General features: G+C 43.6%; 1 protein-coding gene across 4 annotated transcripts in view; it reads left to right on the forward strand.

The window, feature by feature from the left end:
* Positions 1 to 20,457, forward strand: part of Tiam1 (T cell lymphoma invasion and metastasis 1) — a 421,384-nt gene that overhangs the window by 398,138 nt on the left and 2,789 nt on the right. For all 4 annotated transcript variants that reach the window (XM_023705557.1, XM_004645347.2, XM_023705559.1 and 1 more), the window contains 5 exons: positions 5,957 to 6,065; positions 11,770 to 11,828; positions 12,196 to 12,298; positions 14,980 to 15,067; positions 17,232 to 17,404. In XM_023705557.1, the coding sequence (XP_023561325.1) occupies positions 5,957 to 6,065; positions 11,770 to 11,828; positions 12,196 to 12,298; positions 14,980 to 15,067; positions 17,232 to 17,404 (532 nt within the window). The remainder of the gene's footprint in view (positions 1 to 5,956; positions 6,066 to 11,769; positions 11,829 to 12,195; positions 12,299 to 14,979; positions 15,068 to 17,231; positions 17,405 to 20,457) is intronic.

The raw sequence follows: 20,457 nt of genomic DNA on the forward strand, positions 1-20,457 counted from the left end.
GCTGGTCATGGTTAGGAAGGCTAGGCTCTATCAGAGCTGGTCATGGTTAGGAAGGCTAGGCTCTATCAGAGCTGGTCATGGTTAGGAAGGCTAGGTTCTATCAGAGCTGGTCACTGTCCAGGTTAAAAAGGAAGTCCAATCGCTATCACTCAATCATCAGATGTAAAAATGAACACATGGAGGAATTTACTTCTTTATTTTTTTGAGACAGGGTCTCACTATGTAGTTCAGGCTGGCCTTGAGCTCACAGTGCAGCCTAGGGTGGCTTTGAGCTCGTGGCTGTGCTCCTGCCTCCGCCTCCTGACTGCTGGGATTACACGAGTGCACCACCACTGTCACTTGTCTTACTCTTAAATTGTGACTCAGTTGGGTGGTGTGAGCTTCACCAGGAGGGTCAGAAGTGCAGATCTGAGTGTGGGACAAGTAGTCCTCGGGGAGATGAAGTGGGTTTTTGTCAGCTGGAGGAAGTGCATGAGGCCGGTGCCAGGCAGGGCAGGGCCTGCATATCTATTTCCAACACCTTGCAGAGTTGCAGAGGTGTCACAGCCAGTGTGCAAGGCTGGAATCAGAGAGGCTGGGAGGGCATTCTGGAGAGGGGAGGCAGTGTGCAGCGGAAGTGTTCTTTTTTGTCTTTACCTCCATAGCATCAGGAGCGAAGCACAGAAAGGCTTTTCGCTTACTTGGCAGATAATTTAGTCATCAGAGTGTAGAAGAAACGGATACCTTGGAGTTAGTTTTCCTATTTTATAACATGTTTTTAATAAAAATAGTTCTGTTTAGAGAGCAAAATATAGAAAAAGACCAGAAGGAAACTATATAGTCTCAAAAGACAAAACCTGACACTTTGAATGTTTTGGTGTTCCTTTGGTTTAGAAAATTAATAAACATGGATATGCTTAAGTATTCTCAAATTAATTTTATATCTTGATTTTTGCCCTGAACACAAAATACTCATGTTATTTTACATTTGTGTGTGATATTTCATTGTGTCTCTGAACACTGATTTATCCTTAATTCCTCTTGTTAGGCGAGTTTCTTAGCTTCATTTATTGACTCCTACAAATAATACTATAAACATTTTAAATCATGAAACATCACCTTCCCCTGTTCTTTTTTTCCCGTTTTGACAGAAGCAGATTGTGCTGGCTGATAGAATAATCGTTTTTGTTATATTTTTATATTTTTACTATATGCCAAGTCAATATCTGGATTTCAGTGACCTTAGGAGGAGGTGACTGTGTTGGTCACAAGTAGGTGATGTGGAGAGTGTGGTGCACATGTATAAACACAAACACGGATATGATCAAAGTCAGAGGCTGCAAGAAGGAGCCTGGCTTAGGTAAGCCTGGAGGTCCTTTGAAATGAAATCCTGACAGCCAAGGAAGCAACCTGTCCAGCAGGGAACAAAGCGCCACCAAACTGTGCGGAGCACTTCCCCCCTGAACTGAGATTATAAATAGAAACGTGCAGAGATTGAAGAAGGGACCCTTGACAAAATGCCAGCGTTAGAAGAGCAGGAAAATCTGCTACTGCTCTGACAAAGTTCAAAGCCCAGAAAAATTCAAGTTTGGAAAAAATGTCAAAAGAGAGCAAAAGACTGTTTTAGCTGGATAAGATGGGCCAGCAGCAGGAAGCAGGCACTTGAGGAAAACTGATTACTCAGAGGCAATTGATTACTCGAGAGGCACAGCTAAACTGCCATTTGATTGCTTTTTTTCAACTGAGGAAAATGGTCTTAAAACCAGAAAGGATGCAGTGGCTTTGATTCCATCAGAATAAACCTCAAAGAGAACAGGGCCCGGAGGAAGGGTGCCATGCCTGCCAAGACCCTCAAGGAGTCTACGCCACCCTTGGCGGGAGTGCAGGACAAACAAGGAGGTGGAGGCTGGAGACTGTGGTGCAACACACGGAGTGTATTCTGACTCCTGGGAGGCGATTCCTGGTCCTTAGAGTTCCCATTTAATGGTGACATCCTATGAAAACTCAAAGAGGACACAGGAGCAGCTGGAAAGCAGTTAGGAGCAAGAATGTTTGTCAGCGTCTGCTGTTTTATGTTGAGGCCGTGGCCTTCATGGAACCCAGGATAACTGAGGCCTGTCTTTAGCTGGTTTTACCTGGAGTGTCTCGGGCTATGAAAATAAAGCTGGCCAGGAAGCATTTTACGATGAATATGGGCCTTCAGTCTTCTACTCTCTGGAGACTTGAGCTGGCTAGAACCCATAAATCGTTCCCTTTTCCCTAAGTAGGAAGAAGGAGAGGCCAGTAAGGCCCTTGCCCTGGGGAGGATGCCACAGCAGCCTGATTTGGGAGGGCATCCCAGTCTGGTGAAGAGGAGGCCTCCCTGCCCTGGCAGTCTGGAGGAAGAGTGAAAGGGGTGAGCAGAAGCCCAGGGGGTAGCTGTTGGTCAGAGAGAGCAGAGCAACTCCCTATTATGCTTGCCTCGTGGAGGTGTGCCAGGAAAGAAACTGAGGTGCAGCTTAGCTCATTTGTCTCTTCAGTGTAACAGCTACAATATGGGTTTACTACAGTAAATATCTCACACCTCAATGTACGAGAGCCACCTGAGCTTGGCTTTTCTCAGTGCCTTAGGGGGTCAGCCGTGCTCTGTGTGTCTTCTTCCCAGGAGCTAGGCTGAAGCAGCAGTGCTGTCTCAGGTAAGTCCTTTCCATGGGTGGAAGGTGGAGGCCTCGGAGGGCTGCTGGAAGGTGGGCATGGTGGCATGTTCCTGTAATCTCAGCAGCTCAGGAGTCTGAGTGAGGCTGGGGGATGGCAAGTTTGAGGCCAGCCTGGATAACTGAGCCTGACGCTGTGTTGGAAAGGAAAACAGCTAGTTTTAGCTCAGCAATCCCTAAAACCTAAGTGAATGGATGAATGAATGTGTGAATTAATGAATGAATACATACATACATATAAACCTACATCCATACATACAAACATGCTAGCGGAAGCTTCTTATGGTGTCATGTGGCCATGCTCCAAGCTGGCGATGTATACTTCACCTGGTCTTTCAGGAGGTGCTAGAAAACCATATGGCAGAAGGTACAGATACATTCAATTGTATTGGAAGAAGTGGACTTTGAACAATCTACTATAGTGACCTTTAATTACTTTTAAATTCATAGCACCAGTACAGTGCCCAAGAATTTTATTTATGAATATAACTACTTCTATATGGAGATTGGGAAATGGGTGGTAGGGTGCCCTTACCTGGAGATATCCAGCGATTTAGTTGATGTGGTACTTAGTACTGATAAACCAAGTCATGTGATTAAGTTTTATTAACCCTTGGTTGTTCTAATAGTAATATGGCTCAGCAGTAGCAGTGTCTCCATACTCTGTACCAATAGAGCCACATCTCTACTTCTGCGGTATGCTTGGTGGCTTGGGAGGGGCCTGCGAGTTATGTGGTGTTCTGTGGTCATCACCGGATTGCTGCTGCTTGTAGAAACACAGCAAGATCAGAGTGATGTCATCCACAAGAACCATTTGTCTCTAGAAGCTCAATTCTGGCCTTTCAGGTGCTTGGACTCTTGCTGTGAGGAAGGGGATGTTGGGCTTAATTTTTGTGGAGCATGGAATGGAGGTGAGCGGCCAGGAGGTGGTGCATTAGGAGGCCCCTGTGAGGAAGAGCTCCTGATAGCTTGGGACGTTCACAGACAGGGCGGACCGTGGTCTGTGATAGTTGTGCTCTGATGGGTACACAGAGACCAGGGCACATCACCAGCTGATCTTCCCCCCGTGGCGGTTACCACTGTGCAGTGAGGAGTTGGGATTCTGACCGGTTGGAGGGGATGGGGACTCAGGGAGGAAAGCCAAAGCTGAGCACAGTACTTCTCTTTCAACATGGAGGGTGCGTGCCAGACCTCCCCGCAAGTGCATAGTGCCACGGTCTGTGTCCACGGGGATTTCCCTTCTACACCCCTGCACAAGTATGGGAGGCTGCTTCTATCTCAGTAGGCGCTGTAACATGCTGTAGCCAGAACTGCTGCATCTGGAGGTGTGGCAGCAGGACAGCTCAGACTTCTTTCTTTTTTTCTTTTTTCTTTTCTTTTTCTTTTTTTTTTTTTTTTCATTCACAATTTCAGGAATAGAAGATTTGTAATTTTCCTTTTTATTTGGAGAACTTTCACCTTTTCAACTTAAAGGGAGACTTTGGAAGCTTTTCTTTGTTGTATTCAAGTCTCCAGCATCAATATTCTTGTGCTTTGAGGGCCAGGGAGATAGCTCAGTAGAGTAAGTGCTTGCCTGGCAAGTGCAAGGCCCTGAGTTCAATCCCTGGTTCCACAAAAAAAAAAAAAAAAAAAAAAAGACCTGTGATTACAGGTGTGCACTATCATGCCCAGTGTCTAAATATTCTTGTGCTTTGAGACCATTATGAAGTACAACCAAGTGTTACTTTAACATAAGCAATGTGATGAGGTAACAGTTGATAACCCAGGTGTCTGGGTGCAGGAGGCTCCCTGGGCAAAGCAATAATCTGTGTCCCCCGTAGGAGGGAGTGGAAGGGACCATGTGAGATGGCATCATATTTATGGTGTCATCATATTTACCTTGTTAGCAGGGCATGCAATTTAAAATGCATGAGTGGGTTATTTGTAGAATTGTTTTAGTATTTTTATAGACATTGTTTGGTCCTGGAGAGCTGAAATCTTGGAAATCAGAGCCACAGATAGTGGGGGATGGCTGTAGTGTGAGATGCAGGCTGTGGGCGGGCTGTCTTCGGTTTCTGGGTCACCGTATCCTGATGGCTATCTGACCGGAAGAACTAATCTGAGGTGATTTAGCACTTAAGCGTGGAGGGGTTCAGGCTACGACTACACTTAGTGGCCTCTAAGGGTTTCAGGCCTCATTCTGCACATAGCTGTCGAGGAATCTTCAAACTCCTAATTTAGGTGTTCTTTTCCTCCTCTGAAGTAAAATAAGATCTTTAAACTGCCTTGGCAGAGTAAATAATTTGTTTCCACTCCTTCTGGGAAGACCACATTCGGCAGTGTCTGAGCATTGGAGGGTAGATCTTTCTCACTGACAGCCGTATCTCCTTGGGAAACTGCTCCCACCACATCTTTAATTTTGCAGATGTTTTTACAGGTAAAACTGTGTGTGCATTTTAGAACCCTGGTTCTTACCATGTTGTTATCATCTTCTTAAAATTCAGGCAGACAAACTCAGGATAAAGAAAAAAATCCACATTTTTTTATGTGAATCCCGTGTGTTTTTTGGCAGTCTAGAGAATTTGTTCTTCAGGTTGGACATTTTGTATGAATTAAAGATTTTCTTCATTAAAATTTCATCATATTGTAGCTCAAACAGCAAAACATAACAGTACTATTAGTTTCCATTAGAAGGCTAAAATAAACATTATGATGTCTACCACCTATTGCTTCCAGTGCTTATTAGATGTTGTCAAATTGAGAGTATTTTTTAAAACGTGATCTATCATTTTCTGTGCTATTTCTTTTTTATAATTCCTGTATTTACCTTGACAATAATTGTACTAGATGATCTTCAGCGTATAATGGGGTTATGTCCTTACCAGGCAATCTTAAGTTGAAAAATATGCCAAAAATTTTGTTTGTTTTTCCATACTAGAGATTGAACCCAGAGCCTTACACATTATTAAGCAAGTGCTCTTAGTACTGAACCAAAGCCTTAGCTCCTCCGAATTTATTTAATTCCCCAATAAATCCAACATAAAGTTGAAAACTAAAGTTGAGCCATGGTAAGTTGGAGACTGCTCCCCTGGCCTATATATAAGCATGTTTCATTCTGTGTGCATATTGTGGAGTGGCTAAACCAAAGTAACTTATACATTATGTCAAATACTTAAGCACATGTTTTAGGAACAATATTTTCACCAGGTAACATTGACACTAGTATGCTGTATTTTAAAAGTTCATGATCCAAGCGAGCATGGATCCCTTTTCGCAGTAAGTTCCGTTGTGTCTCTGGCTTACAGGTTGCAGATCTGAGCATGGGCGACCTGCTTTTGCATACGACCGTCATCTGGCTAAACCCACCAGCCTCCCTGGGAAAATGGAAGAAGGAGCCAGAATTGGCAGCCTTTGGTAGGTATCAGAAGAACGTTTCAGGAGGGGGAAAGTGTGGCTTCCCTTTCTAAGCAGGAACATTTCTAAGTCACAAATTATTAAAATAAAGCTACTCACGGTTTTTGAGGTAGTGTTCCTGCTGTGGCCACCCCCTTCTTACCAATGCTAGGTTAAACCTTCCAGTTAAATATGTTCAAAATCCCCAGCTACATGAGTAGGCAAACATGGCCGTGCCCTGGTCTGTTCTAGGTATAAATAGACAGGAAATGGATTTTTAAATTTTTTGCTGCTAGCCCTAGCAAACATTTCAAAACAATGGATTTAAAATAAACCAAGAGGGAAAAAAAAAAAAAAGATGGAAGATCAAGAGAAAAATGTCTCTTCCTCTGGCTTTACATAAAGCCAGAATTTATGAGGTTCATTCTCAGCTGGGCTTTTGTTGCAACTCTGGATGCTTAATCAGTTGTGAGGTACAGGCAATTATGTTGTTACGAATAGTGGTGGAAGTAGACAGTTGATGAGTGATTTATATTTTTAATAATCTAGTTCAGATGGGTACAGTTGCTGCATTTAGAGAACTTATGTGATTGTGTTATATTAATATGCTTTTAGGGAGAGAAAAACAATATGGGTTAGTATAGGGGGAGTTGGGCAGAATTCAGGAAGCATAGCTTGTTTGGCTGTGGCCATGCAGGTATGAATACGACGTAATGCAGTGCTATTTCCAGCGCAGACAGTCTGCAGCCCGGGCTTTTGTTTTATGTTGTGTCTTTCCCTAGCGTCTCCCTAGAAAGTTCGGGAGTACAAAATCCAGCATTTACCATTCTCTTATGTGTTATTTTTCTGAGGTTGGGGATTGGGAGGTTACTTACTGCTATTCCCAAAGGGAACATCCAAGGCATATTAAAATCAGTGTTTAATGCAAGATTGATTGGACTTCCTACTTAGGTCCACTTAGCCTTCATTGAAAAATTAGTCCTATTCCCAAAATTTCCCAAGAGCTACTACAGCTGTTGATGACATTTTATTAAGAATAATGAAAGAGAATGTAAGTGTGCTCAGAAAACATGTGACTAAGTAGGGACTACAAAGGAGCATTGGGGTGTTAACCAGCTGATGGGTGTTTGATGGGGGTTGCTTTTCGAGGGCAGTAGTATTTGCTTTGTGCTCCACATACTGTGATTTCTTCTTGGAGTGGCCTGGGATGTCTTTGGTGCTTCTCCGAGAGTCATTTAAGGAACTTAAGGTATTGACATAGATGAACTGTCTACTTGTTTCTGATGTTGGGCAGTTCCAGAGTTCAACATTAGAGGATTTCATGATTTGCCCCATGAATTTTGCAAATTTCACATGGTGATAAATAAACCAGTCTAGAATAAGCAAATAATTTGAGTGGGAGAAAGTATGAGCAGACAGACATGTTTCTTTTGGGGGCTGCATCATAAGTTTTGGGCACTGGGGACAGTTGGCTGCATGCTTTGATGTTGTAACCAAATAACAGAATGAATGAGCTGGCTGTTTTGGCCACCTGCGCTTTACAGGCAGCAAGCAGACAGGGGTGGGCTTGATCCAAGGGCCCTCATTTACCAACCCATGGTTGGTAATTAGTGTATGCCAGGTTCAAACAGGGCTCTGCATTCCCCTGCTTTGTGGGTTGTTTGGGAGGCAGGTGTCAGGTGGATAGCTGACTCCCAAGGGTGGGTGTCCAGGGCACTCCTCCTTGTGAGTACATGCTGTGTACTCTAACCATGGTACTCCAACCCTAGATCACCCAGCAAACTTAGTAGAGGCTGTGGTGATGCAAACTGTGGGGCTCTGTGCTAAGAGGAAGCTTATCATTTTGCAGAGTATTTGTACAGTTATAGGATGGTTATAGCGAAAAGAAAGAAAAAAGATTAAAATTGGGCCCATAATCCAAGGTTGTTTGTAGTCATCATAATAAGCTATTATGAGGATGGGTCTTAGGTAAGACCCTCACAGGTGATGCTGTTGAAGGTTCTGTTAGGATTTCTAGCCAAGAGCAGAGCTCAGTGAGCCTTCCAAGCAGTGCCGTTGGAAGTAGAGAGAGGTGTGCTGGAAATAGTTAGAGTTGATTAGGCAGCTTTTGACTTAGAATCAGGGTTCTCTTTTTGTTTTGTGGAAATCTCTAATTTCAGGGAATAGTTTGGCTTTGTTCTGAAACTGACTTCGATGTGCTGCCACCCAGCACCTGGATGCTTAATGCTTGGGATGGCTCGTGTGCCCTGAGTGATAAAGACCATTGCCTGAAGAAGTCAGATGCAAAAGGGAGGAGCTTGTGCAGGCTTCTGCTGCGGAGGTGGTAGGCATTTGCATTTTAAGGCCTGGAGCAGGGACTGTAGGCTGAGGAGGGAAGCTGGAAGTTCTGAGAGTCAAGGCTGTTTCGGAGTGGATCACATGACCCTGCGTTGTCCATCTTGATAAGATGGAAGTGTTCGTCGCTCACGGCTCAGTGCTAGGCAGGGCTTGCTCTTTGTTCTCGTGTGCTCTGTGGTGGTTAAGCTCAGGGCAAGCTGAAGCAGATCCACTGTGGTGCTAAGCATGGGTGGGACTTCTGAAGCGAATATCACTGGGTCCTCTCTCTGAAGCAGAATTCTTTTGCTTTTTTTTTTTTTTTTTTTTTTTTTTTATATTTTTTTTATTTTTCAACAAATAATACACTGCATATATTCTTCTTAGTGGTTAATTGCTGTACAAGATGCGGACTTGTGATCCTATTTACAAACACCATTAGAACAAATCATTCTATTCATTAACAGAATGTAACTATATATCTATCCCAACCACTTTGAATACACAGATACAAAATGGACATTCATCTGTATACCCCATTTTTTCTAAGTTCGTTATTGAATATTATAGGTGTGTAAACTCAGCAAAATATTCTAAAAGAGTCCAGTAGCCCATAATAGCATTGGGTCTTCTGTTTAACTGGCAATGTCAGAAATTATTGACCTGAGTCTGCAGACCAAAATTCTTTTGCTTTTAAAGGAATCCAATTCCCTTGGCAACTGTAATTTCGGATGCCCTCATGGTACAAGCTGGGGTTTCCTCAGCTTGAAGGTACCAGTGCTCTGCAGTGGCCTCCGCATGTCAGTGGGAGCCCTGGAAGGATGCCTCAGGCCTGTCCTCTTGTCTACAGCTGGAGTTAGCTTCTTTGTTTCTTTTATTCCCCAAGCTGGGGATTAGGATGACCCTGCAGACACAGGAAAGATGGAGTTGTCCTAAATAGGTTGGAGAGGGAGCTGGATTCTTTGGGGTGATGTCCACAGAACCTGGAACCTGATGGCTCTTCTCTGAAAATTCTTAGAACTTTTGTTTCCTTTTAATTCTGTGTCTGCTCTGCCAGGCTGTCCCTCCTCCAGCCACTGTGAACAGAAGAGATGAGCCTTCAGAATGGCACCTACCCACATGGCAGAAAAGGCAGAACACCTACCTCTGCCACTTGTACAAGGGCACTAAGTGCATTCCTGAGGGCAAAACCTTATGACATAATCGCTTCCCACAAGCTCTACCTCTTAAAACTATCACAGTGGAGATTAGTTTCAACGTAAGGGTTTGGGGGCAGTTGACATTTAGGCCCCAGCAAAGAGCTGGACGCAGAGAACCAAGGACGGGCGGGGCCCACACTTCTATCCCTCTGGGCATGCTTCCCCTAGGAGGAATCGTAAGCACTTTATACCAGGCATGCTTGGCATTACTTAACGAATTCTCTAGAAGATTATGTGTAACTCCATTGGATGTCTCCTGAAAGAACGTAAGAATAAAACTATATATTTCCTTCTCCTAAAGACCGTACTCTGATTCAGATCTATTTGAAAGAAGTAGAGATTGCATTCTACTCCGTAAACTGTCATTTCTTTAGGTAAAAAATGTGAATATATATCCTGAATTATGAACACTGTGTGTAGGGTGGGGGTTGACTTAATTTCTATAAATGTAAGCCACTCTCAGCAATTGTTGCATTATTAGAGACGTCTGTATTGTTCTTCCAGCTACGAAATTAACTTTTATGTTCTTGTTGAGTACGTGTCTGATTAAACTTTAACCTTAGAATAATATAGCTAAAATTGTTTCATCCCGCAGTTTCAGGGGAGGCAAATATCAGGGAAATATTTCCATGCATTTATTCTCTGTTAGTTCTGGACCTGGAAAATTCTGCCTCTATAGTCTGTGTTGATTTTTCATTTTTGAGAAATCTGTGGAAGATGGACAGGCACTGGTTGCTTGGGATCCCACCCTTCTCCTCCTTTCAACTGTCTTGTTAGCACTGCGCATTGTCCAAGTTAAGGGGGAAGCCCCACACATTTAGTGCCATAACTGCCTTTATTGTTTTTTTTTCTTTTCAAAGTTTTATTGATAAACATATAGCAATGAGACAGTTTCAAATCAAATCGAAAGTACAGTTTCAACAAATAATACACTGCATATATTCTTCTTAGTGGTTAATTGCTGTACAAGATGCAGACTTGTGATCCTACTTACAAACACCATTAGAACAAATCATTCTATTCATTAACAGAATGCAACTATATATCTATCCCAACCACTTTGAATACACAGATACAAAATGGACATTCATCTGTATACCCCATTTTTTCTAAGTTCGTTATTGAATATTATAGGTGTGTAAACTCAGCAAAATATTCTAAAAGAGTCCAGTAGCCCATAATAGCATTGGGTCTTCTGTTTAACTGGCAATGTCAGAAATTATTGACCTGAGTCCCCCACAGCTCAACATAAAAACATGGCTTTACTTCCTATATTTCGTCTTCATACTTTTCTACTGGATGGTTAAGACCAAGGTAAAGCAGGACCTGTGCAACAAGAGTTGTAGCTTTTTGGTCTGAGAAGGTCAGTGAAATGCCCTCAGGATTTATCCTGAGATCCTGTACCTCAGATTGTAGAACCTTTGTCAGCGGCAGCCATGTAGATGAGTCACGGCCACTGCTTGGCCAATGTGCTCTCTGTGAAAGCCTGAGAGAGTGTCTTCTCCCCATATGACTCTCCTTAGGCACACTCTACGTCATTGATCACTTTCCTCTTTGGCCCCATAATCTTCTTGATCAGAAAATTTGGGACACTACCGAGGTACATGACGTTACAGTACAAGTTCTCATATGTCCTGAGTATTAATTGACCTTAGAAGGCTAGGGCCAAAATGTTGGCTTTCCTTGTAGCCCTCCTTTTTCTCTAATTTTGGTCTGCAAACTTAGGTTGTTAACTATTCAGAAGACAAGCTTATTGTTATTATCAAACGGTTTAGGCTATCAATCTTAACCTCACTATCTCACTGCATTTCAAACATCTTAGGCATAATAAGGAACAGGTATTTTTCATCAAGTATTGATATGTTGAACTTTAAGTCCCTACATAATATGATAAAAAACATTTAAAAATTAGATTATATTTTAAAAATAGGATAAAGAATTCTATGCTTCTCATGTTTGCACATAAGTCCAAAAATCTCACCATATACATCCTTGAAGCAGGACAGTCCCACAATATTCCTTTTCCTGTCTCTTGCTTTCATTTACCACCCCTTTCTTCTTGAACATCCACCTACCCAAGAGACATCTTAGCAGTAACTGGCATGTCATGACAAGCCGCCCATATTCAGAATACCACAATGACAGGCACTCCCAACATGAAACAACTATTACAAATTACCATCTATAACTGCCTTTATTGTATTCCCTTCCAGTCTTCAAAACTGCTGTGGTCCTCGTGTATAAAGATGGTTCCAAGCAGAAGAAGAAACTGGTAAGACACTGCATTTCATCCCCGTGTTTGAAAATGCCTTTCCATGTAGTTCTCAGCCCTGTTTGATTAATTCTGCCTCTGAGTCAGCAAGAGCCTCTTACGTCTGGTTTCTTTTCCTTTGTAAGTTTTGCCAGGGCTCTGCCTTTCATGCTTCTGTTTGGAGCATGAGATGCACAGTTGTCTCCTCTCTTACCTCTTTTCTGTCTGTCTCTTATCTGCATTTGGCTGGCAAACTCATTTAAATACCCTCAGCATGTTTATCAGGCAGCATCTTGCCCGGGTACAGGAGGGTGGCATTCCCTGGGCAGGCGCTCGAGTTAGTGCAGGTGAATTAGTTTGTTCTTATGTGGCTCTCTCTCCCCCTTAGGTGGGATCTCACAGACTTTCCATTTATGAGGAGTGGGACCCCTTCCGATTTCGTCACATGATCCCTACTGAAGCCCTGCAGGTCCGAGCTCTGGCAAGCGCAGGTAAACTCTAACATGAGCTGGCTTCCCAGTCCTCATGCATGTGATGTGCGCCCACAATCTTGGTCTACTCTGCCTTCCTTTTTCTTTATGCATAACTCTTCCCTGGGTTTCTTTATTACCTCTTATTTACCCAGCCATCTGTAAGATACTGAATGATGAGTGAACCAAGTTAATGATTGGATAATATCTTCAGAACTGCTCCAAGGACCTATGGTCATTATGTTATGTTTCATAACATCACAATGACTGGAATCTGGGTGGCAGCAAGCCTGGTACTTCTACAAAGAATCCTTGAAACTGTGAACAAAACCCACAGAAATTTCTCAATTGCCTTTTAGCTGAGGGACTAAAAAGTTGACCAAATGTGTGAAAAAGCCTCTGGGTACACATTGCTTTGCCTGAAGCATCTATTATACATTTTTATCTTTGCTACCAGTAGAAGGTATTTGGAATGTTAGTTCTTCTTCTGTGGTCTAAGTAGTAAAGTGAGTTGTTGGTCAGCACTGAGAATATTTGATAATGTTGTTAGATGATGCTTCAGGCATATTAGAAGTAAATTTTGTTGATTAAGGATCCTGATATTTATGGAACTTGAACCCATCCTGTGCTTAATTTGAACCAAGTCTTATGTCTATGTGAATGGAAAGTGACCCTCTCGGGCCACATGGAAGGCGCTTCCTTGGGAGTCAGGAGAAACTTTGGCCACGTCTGTTTCCCATTTCAGTTGTAAAGGAGGTGCAGCTTTTGGGTAATAAAAAGAATACCCCTCCCACAGACATCTGCGGGTGTCTCTCCAATCTTCCTGCCTGATTGGTGGTGTGTAGCCCCCTTGGTTCTGCTTGTCACCTCTCAAAGCAGTGAAAGTGGATCAGTCCTGATAGAACCAGCTGTTCTGGCATCAAGAGGAGAAACCTCTTGAAATATTCGATACATTTCAGTTATTCCCTCAGTGTGAACTGGATTGACCTTCCTTCATGGTTGTCCCTTGCATTAGGACAAGTCCCACGCAGAAGCCAAATGCATCATACATGCATGAGATGATTAAGTTTTCTTCCCAGTGTCCGGGGCACTGATTATCATGATGCTTTTTTACATCTTTATCTTTGATTTGACTTGCAGACTTTACCTTTGGGTGACTTTCAAGGAACCTATGGATTGTGGGTCTCCAAAGGCTGCAATGGCATTGAGATTTAGCGCTTGTACACTAGTATTTATCTTAATGTAGAATCTTAGCTTACGAGTTATGAGTTCATGTACTTCATATACCAGGTTTATAAATGGGGAGGCTTTATTTCTCTAACAAACTACAGGCTTCCTAGCTAGGAATTTTCCCTCATGAAGGACAGACTTCACTTTTTAGAAACAAAGTCATCTTTGTGATTTGACATTTCATTCTCACCCTCTGCTTTTCATTCAGATGAAGTTTTAAAACAAGCATATTTTGTCTGTATCTTGTATAGCAATTTAACCACTAGGAAGAATGTATGCAATGTGTTAATTATTGAAACTGTCCTACCAATTTGGTTTGAAACTGTCTCATTGCTATTTGTTTCTCAATAAAATTATGGGGGAGAAATTATATTTTAATTGCTCCAAGAACTAGTCAAAGTATTCCTCATTAGGAAATGCATTCCAGTGGATTTGAGAAACAGAATGTGGAATTTCATGATGTTTATCTTCAGTTTGAGAAAGTTTGTGAAACTTTCTGCAGATTGATTCCAGTCAAGATTAAATAATGCAGCCACAATGGGGGTTTGTAACCAGTGCTGTGACCACTGGGTAGGATGAGGCCTCACCTCCCAGTGGGCAGCTTTCAAGTCTGTGGTGAATTGTTCCTTTCACAAGTGCTACATTCATAATTTACAGTAATAGGGTGGTGATAGCATTTCAGTGTGTAGAAATTACAGTTGGCCCTGAGCCTACAAGTTCTGCACCCTTGAATTAACCAGCTATGGATAGAAAATATTTGTAAAAAAACTTGCATCTGTATGGAACATGTATATACTTATTTTTCTTGTCCTTATTCCTTAAGCAATACAGTAAAACAACAGTTGAAATAGGACATTGTGTTCGGTAGTGTAGCAACCTGGAGCATGCATGCATATTACATATAAGTACTACACTGTATTATGTAAGGGACTTGGATTTTAATACTCAGAGGGGTCCTGCTGAGAGACCAAGGTTGACTGTACTTTGAAATATGTACAGCCCTTCTTCACCTTCTTGGCATACCTCTGGTGGGCACGTGGGCAGGCCACGGAAGAGGAGCTCTATTCGCTGTCCTGGCATCTCCTGGGAATTGAACCTCTCTCCTTCTATCACTGGCATGATGGATATACACTTTAAAATCTTGGGCACTGACTGATCCAACTGTTGTCAAAAGAACTGATCACTTACTTGAAATAGTTTGGCCAAATTGGCTACACAGGACGTTCCTCAGTGTGATTAATTGAAGGGGCCCTTTGGACCATCAGAAGATCTTGCACTTGAAGTTTTCTAAGCTAAACTCCTTATCATATTAAGCTTCTAGTCTCTTCATTTCTTCAGAGTGAAGCGTCTCTGGTCCTGTGCTGTTCTGCACTATTGTATCAGGCAGCAAAGTATGAAAAATGTTTTTTGTAAACATGTAAATGACTCCACTTGAAATATACCCTCTTTTGCCCTTGTTTTACTGTATCTAGATGCAGAGGCAAATGCTGTGTGCGAAATTGTCCACGTGAAGTCGGAGTCAGAAGGGAGGCCAGAGAGGGTCTTCCACCTGTGCTGCAGGTAGGCTGGGCCTGGTGGGGTCGTGCTGTCTAGCCCAGAGACAGCCCTTCCCCGTCATCCCCACAGCGGCCTGTGCTTCTGGGCACTCCGAGGAGCAGCTCTGTGATGTAGCAGACAGAGCCACCCAGGATGAGCTAGTAGTCACCACAGGCTCCCGGTGTTCCTGAGAAGCTTAGCACAGGACCGTGAGCTCTGTTGATCGCCCACAGAGTGAACGGCAAAGCTGCACTGTGGGCTTCCACTTCTTTCTCTTTGCTTCTCTTTTCCTTTCCCTTTCCTGCCCTTCTCCCTTCTTCCTTCCTCCTCTACTTCTCTGAGAATCTGAGGTCTTCTCCCATAGGCAACCAGTTTTTTTCTCTTTATTCCCCCAAGGAAATATCAAGGTAGATGGTCCTTACAGACTGTATTCTGTTTGGCTTTATATGTGTCATATTTGGGCTGGGGAGATAGCTCAGTGGTCTAAGCGCCTGCCTGGCGAGCTCAAGGACCTGAGGTTGATCTCCAGTACTGCATGCCACACCGGTTCTGCACCCCAGGCGTGGTGGCGCACGCCTATAATCCCAGCACTGGGGAGGCTGTGACAGGAGGATCACTACAAGTCTGAGCTATGTAGCAAGGCCTTTACTAAATAAATAAAATAAAAAATAAAAAAAGATTTTAAAACAATGTGTCTCATTTAATCATGCTTTATTTAATCCTAGGCACTCATGCTGTCCTTACAGAAACAACCGAATAATGTCATTATGACTAGTATTGGTGTTTCATAATGCTGTTGGTAGTGTAGAAAGAAGGCACATTTACCAAACGAAAAATATGCTCAGCATTAGCCTTCATTATTTTGTGTAGTTGGACCAAAGAGAACCAAGGTTCATAGAAGGTCCTTGGCCTAACCCATCATAGGAAATGAACATGAGCTCAAACTCAGGTGGGCTTGACTTTAAAACCTGTGTTTCTTGTTGCTACATCATCTATTTGGTAATGAGGTCAAACAGAGAGATCCCCAGAAGTCAGAAGTGAAAAGTTTTTTTTTTTTTTTTTTTTTTTTTAAGTATTGTACTTGTGAACCAGGAGTGATAGCACATGCTTGTGATCCCAGTACTGTGGGAGGCTGAGGCAGGAGGATCTCAAGTTTGAGCCCAGATTGTGAAATTTAGCAAGACCCTGCCTTAAACAGACAAACAAACAAAAAACAAATAGGGTTGGGGATGTAGCTCATTGTAAAAGAGTTAGATTCAATCCCTTGTAGCACAGTCTCTCTCCCCCTCCCTCGCTCACTGTCTCTCACTATCTCTCACTGTTTCTCTCTCTGTTTCTCTCTCTGACAGTCTCTGTCTGTCTCTGTTTCTCTCTCTCTGACAGTCTCTCTCTCTCATTGTCTCTCTCTGTCTCTGCTTTTCTCTCTTCCCCTCTCCCTCTCTCCCTTCCCCCCAACCCCCTACACAAATATCCACGTGTGGCTTGAAAACCATCTTTGCCATTTATTTGAGAAGTTCTAATTGTGATTCTTTCTGCTAAAGTGTGTGGAGTTCAGCAAGCCTGTCTGTAGAGGTACTATATTTGTCATCAGAAGAAATATCAGGTGACACTTAACCTGGGTAAAAATATTGAGAACTCAACAAGAAAGAAAACCCTTACCTAAGAGGTTCTTTTTTTCACTATGAGAAATAGGGCACTGGAAGATTTTCTAGTTGTTAAGAATGTAACCCTAATACTTCACATATTGAAATGGATTATGGGAAGGCTAGGCATTTAACCAGGAGGGAGGCTGATTTTGGAAGAAACTAGGAAATTGGGATATAAATCTTAGGATGCTTGGCAGAGTTGCACTAATTTCACAAACATTTTAGGCCCTAAGACTGCCCTAGGTGCCAGGAGTGGAGTTTGTCAGCTTCCAGGGGCACAATCCCTCTGCCCATCAACCTACTCATTAATGACATTTTCGGCCTCAGGTTGGCAGCAGAGGACACAACCTAAGGCAGAAATACAGTGGAGCATGCCTTCTTATCACCTGCTGCGAGAAGGCAGCTGAACGTAGGAAGTGCCACCTGGCTGTAGTCTCCTAACCCTGGGCTTGGGGGTGTTTGTTTGGTTGCACTTGTGGCCAGTAGATGTACCCATCTGTGAAGTACCATGTCCCTGACTCCTGTAAATCTTCTTTTCTTAGTTCTCCAGAGAGCCGGAAGGATTTCCTGAAGGCTGTGCATTCGATCCTGCGAGATAAGCACCGAAGACAGCTCCTCAAAACTGAAAGCCTCCCCTCATCCCAGCAGTATGTCCCCTTTGGAGGAAAAAGATTATGTGCGCTGAAAGGCGCCAGGCCAGCCATGAGCAGGGCAGGTACTGTGGGGATTCAAACGTTCAAGATCCCCGTCACCCCTACTCCACTGTAGGACACCAGTGAGCTTGACGTCCTCGTTGAGGGGAAGTTAGATGTGGCTGGGGAGGGGGGCTGGTGTGGGACTCCCTTCTTCCTGGGTGTGGGCTTCCTTGACCCCACTTCTTCCCTGCTCCTCCCTGGGGATCTGCCCTCTTGTTCATGCCTCCTGCCTTCCCTCTGCTGCCCTCTCCTTTTGGCTGGGGAGCGCCTTTCTCATTTGCTGAGCCAGCAAGCGAATGCGTCCTCTTTCTGGAGGGGCTGTCTTAGCCCCCTTGTGGAATAACAGTTGCTGCTTTGCATGATGGCCAGCTTTGTTTAGCAAAAAGCAGTGTGTCATAGCTAGCAAGGTCACAACCCACTTCTGGGAATGTAGCAGCTTTGTAATGTGGCAGCACACTAATGCCTATTCTCAGGGGTCCAGGTACGGTAGACCAGATGACAGGTCTGATTGTGGCATGGCCCTCGCCTTTTGCCTGTAACTTTATTTTTATCTGTGTTAATTTGGGGAAGCTGTCTGCTGCTGTTGGAAAGAGAGGAGTCTGGCATTGTAAAGGTCCCAGAGTAAATACACTTGCAGGACTTACCCTGTCACTCTGGAGCAGGGAAGAAAGATCAGTTCTGCCACCTATAAATGGCACTCAAAGGACGAATGATAGACAGAGTGATTTTTTTTCATAGCACTGAGAGGTACTGAAAGGTGTCAGGATAGTCACATTTCCTAAGAGGCAGCTGAAAATTTTGCAGGGAGGATTCCTAGGAAAGAGGGTTCCTTTGCATTTGCCAAAGAAGGCTTTTTAGCCATTGTCCCAAATACCTGTCCATCAGCTCTCAGTGGGTCAGAGAGATATGGATAGAGCTGCGAATGGTTGAAGGTCTTTTCATTGGTATAGCATACCCAGCTTGACATGGCTATTCCATTTTTTAAGCACCTTAATTTTATGAGAGAGGGCTTTAATATCATCTCTAGTCAAATGATTTGTTTATTGAAAACCTAGTGCAATACACCCAGCACTCTGACAGGTTCTCCAAGGCACTGTAAGAGTCACACATGCATCCGTATCCATACTTTCTCATAGGATTCCCAAATAAGGACAGTTCCTTGATCCTTTAGAGCTCAGTGGAGAGATGTTTATCTTGAAAGTGTTTCCCCTGCTCCTCCTTTTACTGGAGAATATTTACTTGGGACTCTGTTTTCCAACCTCAGGGAACCTGCCTGTCAGTGGCTAGTGTTAAATTATTAATCAGTGAACTGAAACTCTGAGCTGTATTTGCTTTAAAGCCAATCAGGTATGGTCTGTAGGATGAGCAGAAGTCTCCCTGCTCACAGAGGGAAAGAAAATAAAACCAGCCCACAATCTAGAATATATGTCCAAGGCCATCATCATGAATGCCAAGGGGAGGTCATAGACCGTTGGATTTGACTGAGTGAACGATTTTTCTGATAGCTCAGTTTTGGCTGACAAAAGTATTGCTCTGCTTTCACACCAGTTCACTATCCTCAGAATTTTCACTGGTGATGATTTTTAAAATGATACTTGACTAGGTCAGCCTAGTATTAGTTTAACAGTATACACTAGAAATACTCAAAGATTATCTCCCTGAAAGACTGGGAGGAAGCCCCTAATGTTATCAGACTTATCATAATAAGAATTCATATCTCCCATCTACATTCTGTGAGGAGTGTTTTTCTATATTTCCACTCTTGCCTATCCATGTGTCATCCACCAGCTCATCTTTTGTACATCTCAAAGATGCAAGCATTGGCATTGTTTGCCTCTAAATCCCTTTAGCCTGCAAATCCTCCACAGATATTTTCAGTAGTCCAGGTTTGGAGGGTAGTTCTCGTGCCTTGATGAGAGAGAGTCAGGCTCCATGGTGGTGGGCTTAAGGGAAAGCTGAGTAGGAGCTTTTGCTCCTTCCCAGTGGAGAAGTAATTTTTTTTTCTTTTTCCCATTTTGAGGGAAATGGTTTTCATTCCCCTTCGCACAAGAGTGGGTGGGGTCCCTCTGTTCCATGCCTGGAGATGATGTGCCACCCGGAACAGCACTGGGGCACACAGGGTGGTGGCACGGTGGACACTGCAGTGGGAACCAAGGCAGGCCACTAGGAGCACTCTGACCTGGGCCTGTGTGTGGGACGCCGAGGCCGCCTGTGGCCGTGCTGAGGACAGGCATCTTCTAGCAGCACTGGAACCGTAGCAGTTTGTAGGAGTTAGGCTTCAGGAGAGCAGCTCCTCACTGCAGCGTAGGCACTTCCTCTTCCTCCTTGGAAAGCCTGTGTTGCCACTCACATTTTTGTGTCTGATGCAACAGACATGTCACTATCAGGCAGAAGTAGCAGCATTTCCATGTGAGCCATCGTGAGTGTGTTGTGTTGTGTATTGTGTGTATGTATTGGGAGTGTTTCTTTGCTGGTGTGATAGGATGTGTCTTTTCTTTACCTGTTTTTAATAATTCTGGCTTCCTAGAGGGCAGTAAGAATAAATCCAAAGATTTATTATCCAGTGATGTGTTTCTCCTAACATTCAGTCCTTTTGTTGTAGCACTTTGTGAATCAACTGCTTGAGTGTCATCTCTTCTTTCTTTCTCATGGCACTCGGTACTGATATCTGAATTGCACTGTGGAAGAATGGGTGCTGCTTGGAATGCATTGAGCCGAGGCCAAGGCTTGCGTTGCGTAGCCTCACAATGGGACTTTGTCAGGAAGGGGACTGGGAACTACATGGCGACACCATCTCCCTGAGAGCCTCTCTTTTCCATGTGTCCCCTAAGATAAATGTGACCCCCCTTAAGCTGGCTGCACCTCCTTAAGTTCCCAGAAAGCAGCACAACCGTCCACTGGTCACCTCCTTGGTGCATTGTGGTGGCATCTACAAAAAGAAGAGGCTCCTAGAAGCAACCTTCACCTTACTGAGCAACTGTGCTCTTCCTAAATGACCCTGGGACATACCCCAGGAGCTCTTGGTAGCTCTGTGCTACAGGGCCATGGTGGGGGTGAAAACACCAATCCCAAG

This window comes from Octodon degus, unplaced genomic scaffold (genome assembly GCF_000260255.1).
Source record: "Octodon degus isolate 3935 unplaced genomic scaffold, OctDeg1.0 scaffold00225, whole genome shotgun sequence".
Lineage (NCBI taxonomy): Eukaryota > Metazoa > Chordata > Mammalia > Rodentia > Octodontidae > Octodon > Octodon degus.